We start from the raw sequence: 15,697 nt of genomic DNA, 5'->3' as shown, positions 1-15,697 counted from the left end.
GCTGCCATCTTCAGCTTTGTTTTGCTCCAAAACCAATACCCAAGCGGTAATATTTGCTGATTAGGGTTGTTACTGCCACTCTGTGCAGGTGCTTGAAGAAGGAAATTAAAATGAAGACAAACGCCTTGCGTTCAGCTGGGTACCAGAGGCACAGGGAGACAAAGTGACTTGCCCAGGGTCATGCAGGGGTGACTCTTCATGTCCCAATACAGAGTTCAATGCCGTCAGTTCTAGAGCAGCTCATCTGAACCAAACCATTCTCAGGCATTAGAGACAATCAGGCCGATGCAATATCGTGTGCTCAGGCTAGCGCACAGGTTAACCCGCGGTTGGACGCGCATTCATAACCCCTGATGTGACAAGGGGATCAGCGCATCCAAAATGTGCATCCAAACCAGCACGTGGCTAATAGCGCTCATCGCCTTGTTGATGAGGCTATTAACTAGTAGCCCCCGATGTAAAAAATAACCGTGCGCCCGAAGCACACATTTTAACCCGCAAACATTAATGCCAGCCTTGTGGCGATATTAAGTCAGAGGGACCACAGAAAGCGGCAACTGTGGAATAAAATAAAATAAAAATGTCTCGACGGCAGTCAGGTTAGGAAAATGGATGCTCAATTTATGAGCGTCCGTTTTCCTAACCTGCGCCCAAGCCGCTTCTCCTGGGCGCCCGATGACGAGGAGGCGCTAGGGTCGCACAATTTCCCCTAGCGCCTCATTTTAATGCAGCTGTTCATTTGCCCGCTGCATCGCACACTCGGCAGAGGGGGGATGGGCGCGCGTTAGGAAAGCGGGCTCTCAAACATGGGAGCCTGTTTTTCCTGTGTGGATATTGGCATCGACCTGAATGTGTGTCCTGACTCCATGTCTCCCAAGTTTACACATTTCCCATTGTCCCATCTTCCAGGTAATGAAGGAAAGAGGGTTAATACTAAGAGAAGTCTAACTTTTAGACATCTTGCGCTGAAGGGTTTGAATTTATCCCCACCAGCTCCACTTCAAAGTGCTCTGCGTATATTTTGAATAGCACAGTAGGTATAACGCAGTCTCTTTATTTAAAAACTGGTTGAAAGAAGTTGAGAAATGGTTTATGGAGTGAATTGCACTGAAGACAAGGGAGGACTGATACAAAAGTAAACGAAATATTTGAAACAAAAGTTAACAAATCCTTTGATTTTTTTTTCTTTGTAGGATTCAAGACATAGAGTGACCGTTTCCTCCTCCTTCTTCAGCCTGAAGGTTGTTGAGTACAGAAATGGAATCCTGCTGCATATTAAACAGGTGACCAGCCTTAAGATCCTCATGGATTTTCCTTCTCCAGAAATTCAGCTTTATTCAAACTAAATCAACCCTACTACTCCTTGAGAACTAAAGATGTGTCCCTGGGAACCGGATGAGTCCTTGCTGTATTCCACAGGTAACGCTGATTCCTGCAATGCTAGCTCGATGCCAGGCCTGGGCAATTGCTTCCGGAGCATTAATATCAGTGAAAAGAGTCAGAAGATGATTGCCTCTCCATGGTTTTCCACCATCTTCGCCTTCATCGGACTCTCTTCCAACCTCATCGCCTTTTGCGTCTTGATCAGCGCCTACAAGAAGACCCAGAGCCGTTCGCGTTCCTCCTTCCTCATTTTCCTATGTGGCCTGGTGGTGACAGACTTTATGGGCCTGCTGGTCACTGGTTCCATCGTTGTTTCTTACCACTTCACCCAATTCAGCTGGCCTGATGTGGATCCCAAATGTCACCTGTGCAACTTTATGGGACTCTCCATGGTGTTCTACGGTCAATGTCCTCTCTTCCTAGGTGCCACCATGGCTGCGGAACGTTTTTTTGGCATCAATCGTCCCTTCTCACGCTCCAGCAGAGCTTCTAAACGTCGTGCCTGGTGCACTGTAGCCATGGTCTGGGGTTTTGCCTTTTTTCTCGGTCTGTTGCCCGTCCTGGGCCTGGGTAAATACACTTTACAGTACCCCAAATCTTGGTGCTTCCTCACATTGCTGCATGACACAAAGAACATTGCCTTTGGCATGATCTTTGCATTACTGGGCATCTGCTCGGTAGGAATCTCCTTCATCCTGAACACCATCAGTGTAATAACCCTCTGCAGGGTGTACCATGACCGTGAGTCTGTGCAAAGACGTCGGGACAGTGAAGTGGAGATGATGGTGCAGCTGCTTGGCATTATGATCATTGCCAGTGTGTGCTGGTTACCATTACTGGTAAGAATCTTCCTTTCCGTTTCAGAAAATAATTGAGCATTCCCACACAGGATTGGCCAACAACCGATCTGGGGCCTTTTCAAAGCAATTCTCAGCTGAACAAGGATGATGGGGGTCGGTAATTTCTGAGTGCCTTCTGATAAATCTTTTCCTTGGTCAGTTGGATCTCAGGTTTTCTTTCAGTCCAAAAAGCTATGCAATGAGGCATGTAAGGAGCTTTGCTGACATCCTGCAACTCTCTGATCTTAAAAAAAAAAAAAAAAAAGCAGGAGACTACTAAGATTAGCTATCAATCTGTATTATCTGTGTGTAGATTAAAAATCAAAACCTTGAATTCCACCCTGAAGTTTACAGAGCAGTGCGGCTGATCCATCAATTTATTGGATTAATTCTCATGAAACGAAAAGAAGCTTTTGAGAAGGGAAAGAGTAGAAATGATGCAGGGACAGAACTAAAGAATTGGAATTACAGTTTTAAAAACAAAAAACCAAACCCCTCTCTCTAGGAGCTTGCCAACAAAATGTCCAGGCATCTTTGAGAGGAAGGATAATCTCATCTGGTTTGAATTGCCAGTGAAATTGTACTTCCCAATTTGTGAGAAACAACGTGGCACTGATTCTTCCTCATGACAACATTTCCATGTAGTAACATTTGCAGGAAAGATTTGTCTTGTTTGCTTTCCTTTTGTTTATGCCTCATGTCTTTGCCTTCAGGCTAGCCCTATGCATCCTTATCTTCCCAAGGACATCAGCACCAGGCCTTTGGTGTTTTCTCTACATATAAAATATTTCCCACTACTCAGAGATGTGGCGGGGCACCTCCTCCATTCTCCTATCAACATTAGGACGTGTACTAGCTTGAAAGGGGGGTGCATTAAGACAAGGAACCCTGTTCAGATGGTGGGATCACATTTTGGCATCTCTCTATTCCTGCCTTGCCTAACTTAATTTTCATTCATAATCGGAGACGCCAACAGATGACAACATAAGACAATCCAAAGTACCGGGCTACAAATCTAAGCTGGCCTGGTCTAAGTGTGCTATTCAAGACTCATCTGAGGTGTTATCTGCCATCTCTCATCTGACTCCCCAGACTGAACACTGGGGTTTTTTTTTAATGGGAGTTGTCCATTGGCGGGCTCACTGCTAAAACCCAATACACATACACACAGGATGGCTACCTATGAACTGCTCATTGTTTTCCGTATCAAATGGGGCAGTGCTGTTAGAGCACATTGCTCTCTGTGTCCACAGTCCAACTTATCACTACAAAAGAACTTGATAGTCCTTGATTAAAAAGTATTTATTTATGTAAACATTTCTTCTAACCCGCTTTTAGCAATCGGTGGTTCACAATATAACATTCATAAAATAATAAAATTGCAATCCATGTTAAAAAAAAATAAATTAAATTAATGAATAGAAAGCAACAAATACATGAAATTAGTAAATATAAAATATATCATCAATTAGGGATGTGCAGACAAAAAGTTTGTTGATAAGTCCATAAGTTGAAGGTGAGGGTCAATTTCGGTCAATATGGACATATGGAGAATTCCATAAGTTGAGGCTATGTCCATACGTTCACCGGTTCCCTAAATAAAAATTTAAACCCCTCACCCTCCTTATTCCCCCCCCAAGACTTACCAAAACTCCCTGGTGGTCCAGCAGGGAGTCAGGAAGCCATTCCTGTATTCCTTTGCGAGGAGCATGTGACGTCGGCGTCACGTCGGACTGACGCAGACGTCACATGATTCACCGCGCCTCCGCTCCGGGACCCCCGCTGGACCCAACCGGAATTTTTGGCCAGCTTGGGGGTTGGAACCAGGGAGGCGCGGTGAATCACGTGATGTTGGCGTCACTCCGACGTGACGCCAACGTCACGTGATTCACCGCGCCTCCGCTCCGGGACCCCCGCTGGACCCAACCGGAACTTTTGGCCAGCTTGGGGTGCCTCCTGACCCCCCCAAGCTGGCCAAAAGTTCCGGTTGGGTCCAACGGGGGTCCCGGAGCAGAGGCACGGTGAATCACGTGACGTCCGCGTCACTCTGACGTGACGCCGACGTCACGTGCTCCTCGCAAAGGAATACAGGAATGGCTTCCTGACTCCCCGCTGGACCACCAGGGAGTTTTGGTAAGTCTTGGGGGGGTCAGGAGGGTGGGGGGTTTAAGTGTTTATTTAGGTTCGACGTATTCAACATAGCTATGTTGAATAAGTTGGAAATCGCGATCGTTGCGCCTCATCACTTTTTTAAGTTAAAAAAAAAAAAGTTGCGTTTTACATATGCATTCAAAACGAATGCACACCCCTATCATCAATATACACCAACATAGCGCTTCATAGGACAATACTTCATACTTAACACAAGTATATTGCATGAGGCAAAATTTATGCAAAGGTCTCAGACTGCAACATTCAATTAAGTTCCTGTTAGCAGCTCACTAAATGCCAGCTGAAATAACCTTTTTTGAATCTCCCAGCTATCAACTGTGCAAGCTTGACTGCTTGCAGCAGATCAGGCCTTCTCTCTTTTATCCTTTGCCAGGAAATAACAACATAGTAATGACAGCAGAAAAAGACCAAATGGTCCATCCAGTCTGCCTAGCAAGTGTCTGATGATAGTAACTGCCGCTCCATGCAGGTTACCCCCAAGCCTTGTGTTAAGGGTAGTAATAGTTTTGATTGTAAATAAGCAACTGTCAAACCCATAAAAAAATTACTGCTAGCAACATTTTTATGGGGTGAGCAGCCTTCTTGATGATAATTCAGACGATGCTGCTTGAAAGTACTTTTTCAAAAGTCGGGCCCCAGCATTGAGTGTTGTCTGAATCCAATTCCCCTTGTTCCTCCTGCCATCAAAGTGGAGAGAAATGTGTGCAAAGCATCAAGGCTAATTAAGGATAGTAATCCCTATGCCTTTTACTAAGGGCAGTAACCGCTGCTCCCTGCAGGTTACCCCATGCGCTCTTTTCTTCATTTCCAACCTCTAGCCTTTAGGGAGCCGCAGGGTTTATCCCATGCCTCTTCGAATTTGTTTGCTGTTTTCGACCTCCCCTCTTCCAGGCCTGCACCACTTCCTTTGTGAAGAGATATTTCCTGATGTTAGACCTAAGTCACCTCCCTGGAGTTTCATATCATGATCCCTACTTGCACAGTTTCTTTTCCAACAGAAAAGGTTCAAAGGTCGTGCATCATTAATACCTTTCAGCTATCCAAAGCTCTGTACAATATCTCTCCTACATCTTCTCTCTTCCAGGGTATACATATTTAGGTCCTTCAGCCTCTCCTCAGTCCTCTTCTGATACAGACCCCATATAATTTTTGTCTCCATCCTGTCTCTGTCCTTTTTGAGATATGGACTCCAGAACTGAACATAGTACTCCAGGTGAGGCCTCACCAAGGTCCTATACAAGGGCATTATCACCTTCTTTTTTCTGCTGGTTATTCCTCTCTCTATGCAGCCCAGCCTTCTTCTGGCTTTAGCTATCGCCTTGTCACACTGCTTCGCCGTCTTCAGATCCCCAGACACTATGCCCCCAAGGTCCCTCTCCCAGTCCATGCACATCAGTCTTTCACTGCCCATCACATACAGCTCTTTTGGATTACTGCATCCCAGATGCACGACTCTGCACTTCCCTGGCACTGAATCCCAGCTACATAAATATAAACAAATGAGGAACAGCTAACAAAATAATCTTCCACAGTAAGCTGTATGTGTCTTATACAATTTATTTTTAATGATGCATGCTGGTCTCATACAATCATTTTTTTTTGCCCAAACTAGTCATGTTCGTTTGTAAATATAATAATTTACCAGCCCTTCCACTGCCACCCATGTTTGGCTAGTAGTGTTGCTCTCTCTTGAGTCTCTCTTATTTTTTTATAATGCATTTAAAATCAATTCAAAATGTAGAAATAGGCACTTATCTTATGTTCTCTTGCATGGGGTTTTTTTTCTCTTGTAAGAGTCTCCTCTCAGGGGGATTTTGGCTAGGAGTAGGTCATATCAGAAAATAATCGACTCTTCCAAGACATGCACGCTCGCTCACTCGCATTTCTACCTCTTCCATACACAAATGCCCACTCACTCTCACCCTCATGCTCACTTGCACTCACTTGCTCTCAGTTCTCTTCTTCCTCTACAAACACACACTCACTCACTCTCACAGACATGCTTGTTCTTTCTCTGCCCCCACCCCGTTCAAAATCCCCCAGCAGCAGCAGCCTCTTCCTTCAGGCTGACTCCTTTCCTCCTCCTCCTTCGGTGCTGCGGAAGCGGGCACTGCCCGTTTCTCACTCCTTCTTTGGTGCATGGGGCAGGAAATCGCGATGTCGATTGGGCAAAGTAAGCAGGATGGGGCGGGCAAGTGGCTGGCAACATTGCAAGGGGCGGCTGGGCAGGAGCAGGTGGAGGAGGGGTGGCAGCGTCAAGAGGAAGCGAAGGAAGAGATCAAAAGGGCAGAGGAAAGTAGAGAAATCACTGCTAAGTTCCTCCTGTTTCAGCCGCTCGGGCCCAATTATGCTCCTTTCTTCTTCCCGAGACCAACACCTGGTTTTGCGGTATTGGCCCGGAGACCCGGTAATTCCTTTAGAATTCCAGACTCTCCGCAGTTCCCAGGTCTGTTCTCACCCTCCCTCTGGGTTCTGTTACCATTTGTGTGAGCAGAGCCTCATGACGTGCATCTACTATCTCTCTACTTCTTATAGATTCTGCAGAAGGGCTACTCCAATCCCCATTTACCAAGTCAGCCTGTTGCCCATGCTAGGCAACCTGTCACCTCCTTCCAGTTGTATTTGGGAGCATCCTAAAGCACTGCCCCCACTGCAAGATAAGTCACCCTTCCTTCCTCTTTGGGAAGCAGATGGAGCCAGATCATCACTTTCGGGCCGATACAGAAAACTTTGCGGGAGAGCGGGCGAGCGATCCAGTAAATAAATTTACGTAAATGAGGGCCCGCAGTAAAAGGAGGTGCTAGGGACACTAGCGCGGCCCTAGCACCTCCTTTTTGACAGAAGCGGCGGCTGTCAGCGGGTTTGACAGCCGCCGCTCAATTTTACCGGCGTCGGTTCTCGAACCCACTGACAGCCACGGGTTCGGAAAATGGACGTCGGCATAATTGAGCATCCGTCTTCCAACCCGCGGGCAGATTTTTTATTTTTTTTATTTTTGGGGCCTCCGACTTAATATCGCAGGCGTTAATTTCTGAAAGTAAAATGTGCGGCTTGGCTGCACATTTTACTTTCTGAATCGCGTGGGAATAACTAATAAGGCCATCAACATGGATTTGCATGTTGCAGGCGCTATTAGTTTCGGGGGGGTTGGCCGCGCGTTTTCGACGCACTATTACCCCTTACTCAATAAGCGGCCCACTTGTGAGGACTCTGTTACTCCTCCTGGTCCACATGGGTTATATCCAGGGTGTAATGCAGAAGGTTACCATGAAAATAGCTCTCAGACTCTCACAGGACCTGCGAGCAGAGTCTATTCCAAGTGGCTTCAGCATTCCAGTTTCGGCTTTTCAGCTACAGTAGGCACAGTAATCAAGATCTGCTCCGGGCTTTAAAAAAAAAATACAGTTCTGGTTATTTTCCTACTGAATGTTATGTTCAGAATCCATTTTGGGAATGACAAATTCAGAACTCTCCTTCGGGTTCTTCCCTTCTCATGAACTGTGACTAACAGGTATTATTTTTGGCACAAAAATCCAGTCATTCTTCGCATTTCCCCTTTGCTTTCAAAGCCTAAACAAACTTAAGCTGTGAATAAAACACACAGCAACTGGGCACAGTTGGGAATGACTCTTCCTTTCTAGGATAGTGACAAATCCTGGCTACCTCCCCTTCAGAAGAACATCAGTGGGTGAGCAGGTTTTCAGCAAAAATGTCCATATATTGTCCCAGTCAGAAAACTGCAGTAGCTGAGATTGCAGCCGGCAAAAAAACCCAGATGTCAGTAAAACGGGGATTGCAGGGGCCTGTTCGAAGGGGCGGATCCTGCAGGGGCTTCTCTTCACCCAAAACTGGTGATGAGCTCTGGCCTTCCCCCAAACACCTGTTCACTGTCAGATTAACCTGTGAACCTCACTAGCCCTTTTGCAGCTTTAATGGTTCGTTTTAGGTTTGATAACTGCACTCCCGGACGATATTTGTGAACAGGATGGAGCTTTTCCTCCCGCTGCACTATTGGCAGGGGTTCGCCAACTCTCACCAGGCTAGGACCTTTCACGGAGAAGGCGTCACCTTCAGGAACAGTTACAGTAGATAATTCATTAGTTTTTCTTCCCTCGATATTCCTACCAATTGAAAAACAAAAGTGGAAAGGGGTTAGGAGCTGTATGGTTACTGAGCACCCCAGGTGGTGTTAGTGGGAAGTCCTAGTTCTTTTGAAAGCCCCTCATAGGTCCTGATAACTTATTTATAGGCCGTTCTGCAGACTGGAGCCTTTGATTGTCTACAAGTACAATATTCATTTCACAAGGTCCATGAGAGAGGCCAAACAAAAAAAAAAAAAGCAAGAGTTTATTCATGCTGAAAATATTGAATACTGAGCAAACATTTTTCTCCTTTCAAAACATTTTTCAAAATGTTTTGAAAGGAGAAACTGCTGGCACTCAGAATATAAACTGGATTTTTTCTTAAACATGTATTAAATAAAATAAGACAATTAAAGTTGCAGAAAAGAAAAAAGGGGCCTGCTTTCCGGAACGTCTCCGCGCATACGCGTGCATTTGAAATAGACCCCGTCGGGATCCTCTTCTAAAGCCCCCACATATCCTAAAAATGTGTTGCGCACACGGCACTTAGCACACAGGTTATTAGGAGGGAGGGAGGGAGGGGGAGAGACGTGGACAAACCCCGAGATGGCAATCTTATAAGCCTTCGGTTTAGAAAAGCTCTCGCCCTCTCGGCTTTTTTTTTAAGCCGGGGACCGGTTGCCTGACCTCCTGAGGGGAGATTAACTGGCTGGCTGGTAGCGCTGGGGGGGGCGGGGGAGCGAGGGTAGGGGGGGGGTAGGAGGGGTCGGGGGGAGGGGGGAGGGGCGGGGGGGGGGGAGGGGGGGGGGCGGGGGGTGGGGGGGGGTGGGGAGGAGGGGGGGGGGGGGAGGGGGGGGGTGCGGTAGCGGTCGGGGGGGGGTGGTGGGGGGTGGGTCGGGGAGGACGAGTTCCCCCCTGTAGCTAAAGACCATGCCGGTGCAGAGGAGGAGGGAACTGCTCATGCCCGCCGCCCCCCCCCCCCCCCCTGTCTCAACCCAGTCCCCCCCTATGTTTTAATTATAAAAACGGTGACAAAGGAACTTGCTTCTTTCATCCAGAACAGGGGCAGGAAAAAAATATCAGGTCTTCTCATTCCAGAGGATCGTGCAGTCAGGGGCTAGAAATCCTTACATTGGTGGTAAGGGGGGCGGGGGGCCATATAGTTAGCAACCTGTTTGTTTTTTGTTTTTTTTTTTCAGGGGGGAGGGGGCAGTGTGGGGATCAGTTGAACCTGCCGTTCGTGTCGGCAGGAGCGAAGAGCCGGAAAGTGCCAGCAGTCTGTCCAGGCAGCGCGGTGGGGCCTGGGACTGACCCCGCTACAAGGACATTTTGACCCCGTGCTTAAAGGGCAGTAGAGACTGTGCTGCTCGTGGCCGTCCTTGTGCGGCTGGGGGGGGGCACCTGCAGCTGGGTCTGCTTCCTCCTGCAACGTCAGGCTCCGCGCAGGCCGGGAAAAGTAATTCAGACCAGTGCTGAGAAACGCTGCCGTCGCGTAGAGGATACAGGGGCAGGCTCGGTTGTGTCTGAGCACTTGTGAGAATTTTGTTAGCCCCGCTTATGAGATTTCTCTCTCTCTCTGTGTCCCTAGCAACTTTTTCATTTGGTGTCCTTTCCATGCCAAATATTCAGGACATGGGAGGGGAGACCTGAGGACTCTGACAGGGGTTTGATTTTTTTTTTTGGGGGGGGTCCATGCCTATGTGCAGACTGCAGCCCTACAAACGGATGCATCCCAGACAATAGATCCTGGGTGGAAGCACAGGGTTAAGGTTTTGCTGTTTTAGAGCACCTGGGGCCTGCTGTTTTCAGACCTTTGCACTAAGAGTTGGAGAGCTGGGTCTTTTCCCTTCCATTTAAATCTCCCTTTTGGGGTTTTTTTTGTTTGCTTTATTGGCCCGAGAGCTGTATCTGGCTGACCTGGGTGTCTTCCCCCTCCCCAAGCTGTTTTTTTTTTAACAGAATTTACCAAACAAGGGCTGAAGCTCCATCTGCTTCAGGCACGGAAATGCTGCAGTTTCACAACCTGTTTCATGTATGAGCCCATTTTCCTCTTTCCTCCTGTAACCTGTTTTTTGTTTTTTTTTTAATTTGCCATAATAACAGATCATAGACAGCAAGAATAAAGACAGGATACACGCGCTTACATTATGGGTTGGGGGTATAGTTATGTCAACAGGAATCCTTGCTTGCTAGCAGAGAAGTAAACAAGTCTGACCCATTCATATGCACCTTCTTTTTAACAATATAATTTCCATAAATCCAGCGGATTCTGGCTCAGTAGTAATGCCATGCAGAGAAACTGGATTTTAATCCCGGGCTACAACTTGGCTTCTCAGGCCGACCAGGAAAGGGGATGCTGCAGAGGCCAGACTTAGGGTCCACATCGCTACCGCCTGGAGGGAGCAAACCGCACCCCCAGCAAAGGGCTGTCACTGTTACAGGTGCCCTGAGTACAGGGCTGGTGCTTCCATTAGGCCAGTGTGCCCAGATTTTGGGAGCGGCAAAATCCTATTGTCAATGAAGGGAGCGCTGTGCTGCAGCCACTGCTGCAAGTAGTTAAGTTGGGGGGGGGAGGGGGGAGGGAATATGCCATATATGCTTGCATTTGCCCTGCCTGGGATATAAAATAGGGGGAAGGAACTCCCTGGCAGTCGTGACTTGAAACCTCCTGATGCAGCAGACCAGCAGGGGGCTGGCTGCGATTCAGCTAGAAGCCGAAACTGCGGACTAAAACTAATAGTAATCATTAAAATAAATAAATAAATGAGCCCATCCCTCCTTTAATTTTCATCAGGGAATGAGTCCACAGAGCCTACGTCGTGGATGGTTCAGTAATCATGATGAAAGTCCTCTGCAGTCTTGAGTTTTCTTTCTTTCCTCCACTCATGAAATGAAACCAGAAAGGAGGCGCGTTACACTCGACATACTTCGCTAGTGCCCACAGCGTCGTGTGTCTGTTATACGCGCACCTGCTGAAGAGGCCCCAGGGGCAAGGTGAGGAAAGATCTTGGCCTGCTGCCGCGGGGGGGGGGGGGGGGGGGGGGGGGTTAATATTTACAGCAGCCATGGAAAGCTACACTTCAAAAGAGAAGTGTGGGCTGTCAAGCAAAGAAAAGAGAAGAACCCCCAAACCTAAAAATGTGAGCAGCCGGCATTCTGCCCCTGAGCTTTCTCTCCATTTGTGGCGTTCTCTTACTGGCTTTAGAGAAAGGGCAACGTTGTAGTGTGAGGAGGTAGAAAAGGGTTTTGAAGGCTGACAACTGCTGTAATTTCCCTGTTGAGTTCTCAAATCAACATCACCACCGCCGCCGCCTCCCACACTTTCCCGGCCCGGTCTCTACAGTTTTGGGTTTGGTTTGGGTTTTCTTTTTAAAGAGAAACTGTCAAACTTGTACAGATTAATTGTGGCTTGGTGGCCTAACAGAACTTGAAAAAATACTGGCAGTTAAGTTTGAAGTTCAAGGATCATTGTCTTCATGAACGGGACAGGCCTGAGGGAAGACTGCACTGCCTCCCCCTGTGGTACTGGTCACTGTAATGAGCGGGGGTCATTCCCGTTAACAATGAACCACCTGATTAATGGCAGACCCCCCCCCCCCCCCTCTCTCGTCACTGCGGTTTTCTCCTCTTGATCACAGTGAGCTATGGTAGGTTATTCGAGGAAAGGTGGAGGGTCAAATGATAATGCAAGCCTGACATCTCCCTTTTTCTCCTCCAGATATTCATTGCACAGACCCTCCTGCAAGAGCCACCCCAAAGCCTGCCAGGCAGCGCCATCCCCCGAGAGACGGAAAAGCTGATGCTCATCTATTTACGGGTGGCCACCTGGAACCAGATCCTGGATCCCTGGGTCTACATTCTCTTTAGAAGAGCCGTGTTGAAAAGACTTTACCCCAGTCTAAAGTCCAGGCCGTCCATAATGTCCTTGTACCCCAGCATGAACCCCTCGCTACAGCGCAAGTACACACAGGAATCGGTGATTAGCTAATGGCCAGCGCAGTTTAATTTGTGGAGAATGCCTTTGCTGGAAAAACGCAAGATACATAAACGATGATGATGATGATGATGATGATGAGTGCTAACCAAAGATCCTGAAAAACTATTGGCTTATTCTGTATAGACACAGCGCCATTGTAGGTTACAATGTATGCATCTATACTGTATCCTAATATACAATGCACATATTCTCTGGTTTTTGACAAAATGGCTTTATTACTGTAACAGCAAGGACGTTCCCTGAGTTATTCTGGGCTTATTTGAGGACATCTACTTTCCAGACAAAGGTCTTTAAACGAGTAGGGAGTTTAATGTGCCTCCTAAAAGGAGAAGATGCGTTGAAAAATGAAGGTCAGATTAGCGACAGGTGTCAGCTTTGCGAGAGCCAAGAGCTCATCCGTGCGGTGCCAGCTTTTGTACTGCTTAGTGTTCAAAATGAACAGAGGCAACTGGTATTGGCTCGTCCTGCAGCTGCTGGTGTTGGGGCAAGGTGGCCACAGTTCTTCACGCGACCTTACGGAAGAGGCTCATTGGGTAAATATGGTAACTATGAGAATGTTTTCCGCAATGACTGAAAAATCTCCTTCACAATAACTCAAAAACCTCTCGGAATACTCTCAGTGCCATTCAAGAATTTCTCTCGTCAGACCATTGGGGGTCCGTGGTAATGGTTCTGTAACCCATAGCCCTCTGTGCTAGGTAAAATCGTGTTGCTGGGGTGCTGATTTTTTTTTTTTTAGCATTTTGTTACTGAACTGTGAAATTGGCATGCAGAGTTCAGAATCTGTGCTATCTGCTATGAGATATATGGTTGATAAGATAAAACAGGGATTGCTCTGTTGACCGATGACTTTACAGTAACTGAGCATGAAAAAAAAAAAAAAAGATTTTGTACCCTGTGAACTGATTAGATGTGATCCGGAGGTCACAAAATCATCACATGCAGGTATCCTGATGGTCCCATTTGTACGGGGTGGCTCTTTCACCAGACGAACAGCTTGTATCAACTTAAATCGGTGTCGGCCCTTCAAATGACCAATGACAGCCCTAGAATTATTTAAAAAAATATTGAAAACTTGTTCACCTTATGAATGAGGCACTCTCCAATGGAAAATCATGCCACTGGTCCATCTCTACTAGCTCTGTATGAAAATGTGTATCCATTTATAATATATAAATGTTAAAATTAGAAGCAGTGGCAGCACAGGTGACTGTCGTGGGGGAAAGCCAGGATTAGTTTCCAAAGTGAATCTCAGCCGCAGCGCAGCAGCTATAACTATTGCCTGGCGCCCACGCGGGGGCTCATGGCAGCTGATACCAGGTTAGGGTGGGAGGTGTGCTGCTAGTTCCAGCTGAGCTGGAGGCGCAAAACCCGGAGAAAGATGCAGAGCAAAATCGAAAATTAGGGCAGGACTGGCTGAAACACACCGAGGAGAGGTTTGTCCTCGTAAGGAGCCGGAATGCAGCTCCTGCTGATGATTGTATTAACACGTTACTTCACTAACTTCATAACCAGTGGAGAGAGCTTGCCTGTTGCTCGTTTATTTATTTGTAGCCACTTCGGTATCCATGAAATATAACGAGGAGAAATAAAATTTCACCTTCTTACCTTGCTGTTTCTTACATAGTAACCCAGTGCATGTAGATCGAGAACCATTTGAGCCACTTGGCTCTTCCCGGTTGTCCCTAGCTCTGGTCATTGCCCTTTCCGCAGCGCATGAGGCACGGAAAACGTCTCTCCGTGTCTCTTTACATTCCAGCGTACGCCTTTCATTTCTTCTGGCTGTATGCGCCTTTACATGGGACCAGATGTACGCAGCATTTCCCCCCCCCCATTAAAGGGAGAAACCCTTTTAATGACATTTGGAAGGAGGCAATTTTCCACAGGTCCCCTAGCAGCAAAGGAGGGGGGACACTTTTACTGCGCGAACCTTGCAGCTCGCTTTATTTATTTATTTATTTAATATACCGATGTTCCTGTATAGAATTAGAGATGTGCATTCGTTTTTGCCGAATTGGAAAATTGCAACGAAATTGTCCAATTCGGCATGTTTCAGGGAGCCCGAAAAAAATCAGGATTTTTCTCCTTTTTTTGCAAAAATTCGTTTTTCCGATTAGTGCGCACTAATGGGAGTCAGTGCGCACTAACTCCCGTTAGCGCACACTGTCAAAAACTAACAAAAAGTAACAAAAAAATAACAAAATCTAACGGTTTTTGTTAGTGCGCACTAACGGGGAGTTAGCGCGCACTAACTAAAAATCGATTTTTCGCGAAAAAAAAGACCTGAACCGAAAAAAACCGACATTTTCCATGGCGGCCGAAAAACAAAGAACGACACGAACACAAAAAATGATGCACATCTCTATATAGAATACATATTTGGAAAGAGACCTAGCTGGGAAGGTTTAGCCAGCGCAAAGCGTGCACGTTCAAGCGGCTGAATGCTTTGCGTCTCGCTGTTTGTGGGGAGGGGGAGTGTGCACCTTGCTTACTCCCCGCCCACCCAAGTAAACACCTCCCTGGGAGCGCCTCTTTTTAACCCATTACATGTAGGGGCGTTATGGCGCAGGGTAACTGTCAAACCGCCAGTTTTGCGAGGGGGAAATGGTTTTGAAAATTGGCCCGTCCCCCCGCCCTTAAGTTACTAAAGCCATACGAACTCATTGAGATCTGATTTAAAACAGGCGGATGCTGACCTGGTTCGCACTTGACATAAGATGTGGTGGATTTGGTGAAAAATCCACCTGCGTTGGGTTTTCTGCAGATCGGCTACGGGGGTGGCCACAAATGTGACTTTGTGCTGTAAAAAATGTGCACAATGTATTGAAAGGCTCAGGAGCAGTGCGACAAGCTTCATTTGTTGATACGTAGCTATGAACGTTACTTTTGTAAACCGTTGCGATCTTTACATGGAACAACGGTACATAAACTATCTAAATAAATAAATAAATAAATACCTTTTGGGTTGTGGGGCAAACAAACCAACTTCCGCTCCTGCTCCCCAAGCTCCCTAGCTGCTGATACCATGTGGAGCAATAGGTGGGTCAGGCCAGGGACTTGGTGGTTCACCCAGTTCTGCTGCCGTTGAAATTGAACCAAACGAACCTGAAGGTTTTTCTTACAAGTTAGCCTCTGTAAAAGAGCTTCACTGGTTCCTGCTAGTTACTTTCATTAGTTATTGGAAGAAGTCCAGGGCTGCCCATATATGACCCCACAGGAGGCCA

General features: G+C 47.0%; 1 protein-coding gene across 3 annotated transcripts in view; it reads left to right on the top strand.

Annotated features, from left to right (window-relative positions):
* The window catches only part of TBXA2R (thromboxane A2 receptor), a 57,310-nt gene extending 42,779 nt beyond the window's left edge, over positions 1 to 14,531 (top strand). For all 3 annotated transcript variants that reach the window (XM_029614077.1, XM_029614078.1, XM_029614079.1), the window contains 2 exons: positions 1,194 to 2,222; positions 12,195 to 14,531. In XM_029614077.1, coding sequence (XP_029469937.1) covers positions 1,377 to 2,222; positions 12,195 to 12,464 — 1,116 coding nt within the window. In that variant the 5' untranslated portion in view covers positions 1,194 to 1,376 and the 3' untranslated portion in view covers positions 12,465 to 14,531. The remainder of the gene's footprint in view (positions 1 to 1,193; positions 2,223 to 12,194) is intronic.
* The last annotated feature ends 1,166 nt before the right edge of the window (positions 14,532 to 15,697 follow it).

The sequence above is a fragment of the Rhinatrema bivittatum genome, chromosome 8, assembly GCF_901001135.1.
Source record: "Rhinatrema bivittatum chromosome 8, aRhiBiv1.1, whole genome shotgun sequence".
In the NCBI taxonomy this organism is placed as follows: Eukaryota; Metazoa; Chordata; class Amphibia; order Gymnophiona; family Rhinatrematidae; genus Rhinatrema; species Rhinatrema bivittatum.
The sequence above is the reverse complement of the archived record's forward strand: the minus strand, read 5'-3'. Positions and strand labels throughout refer to the sequence as shown.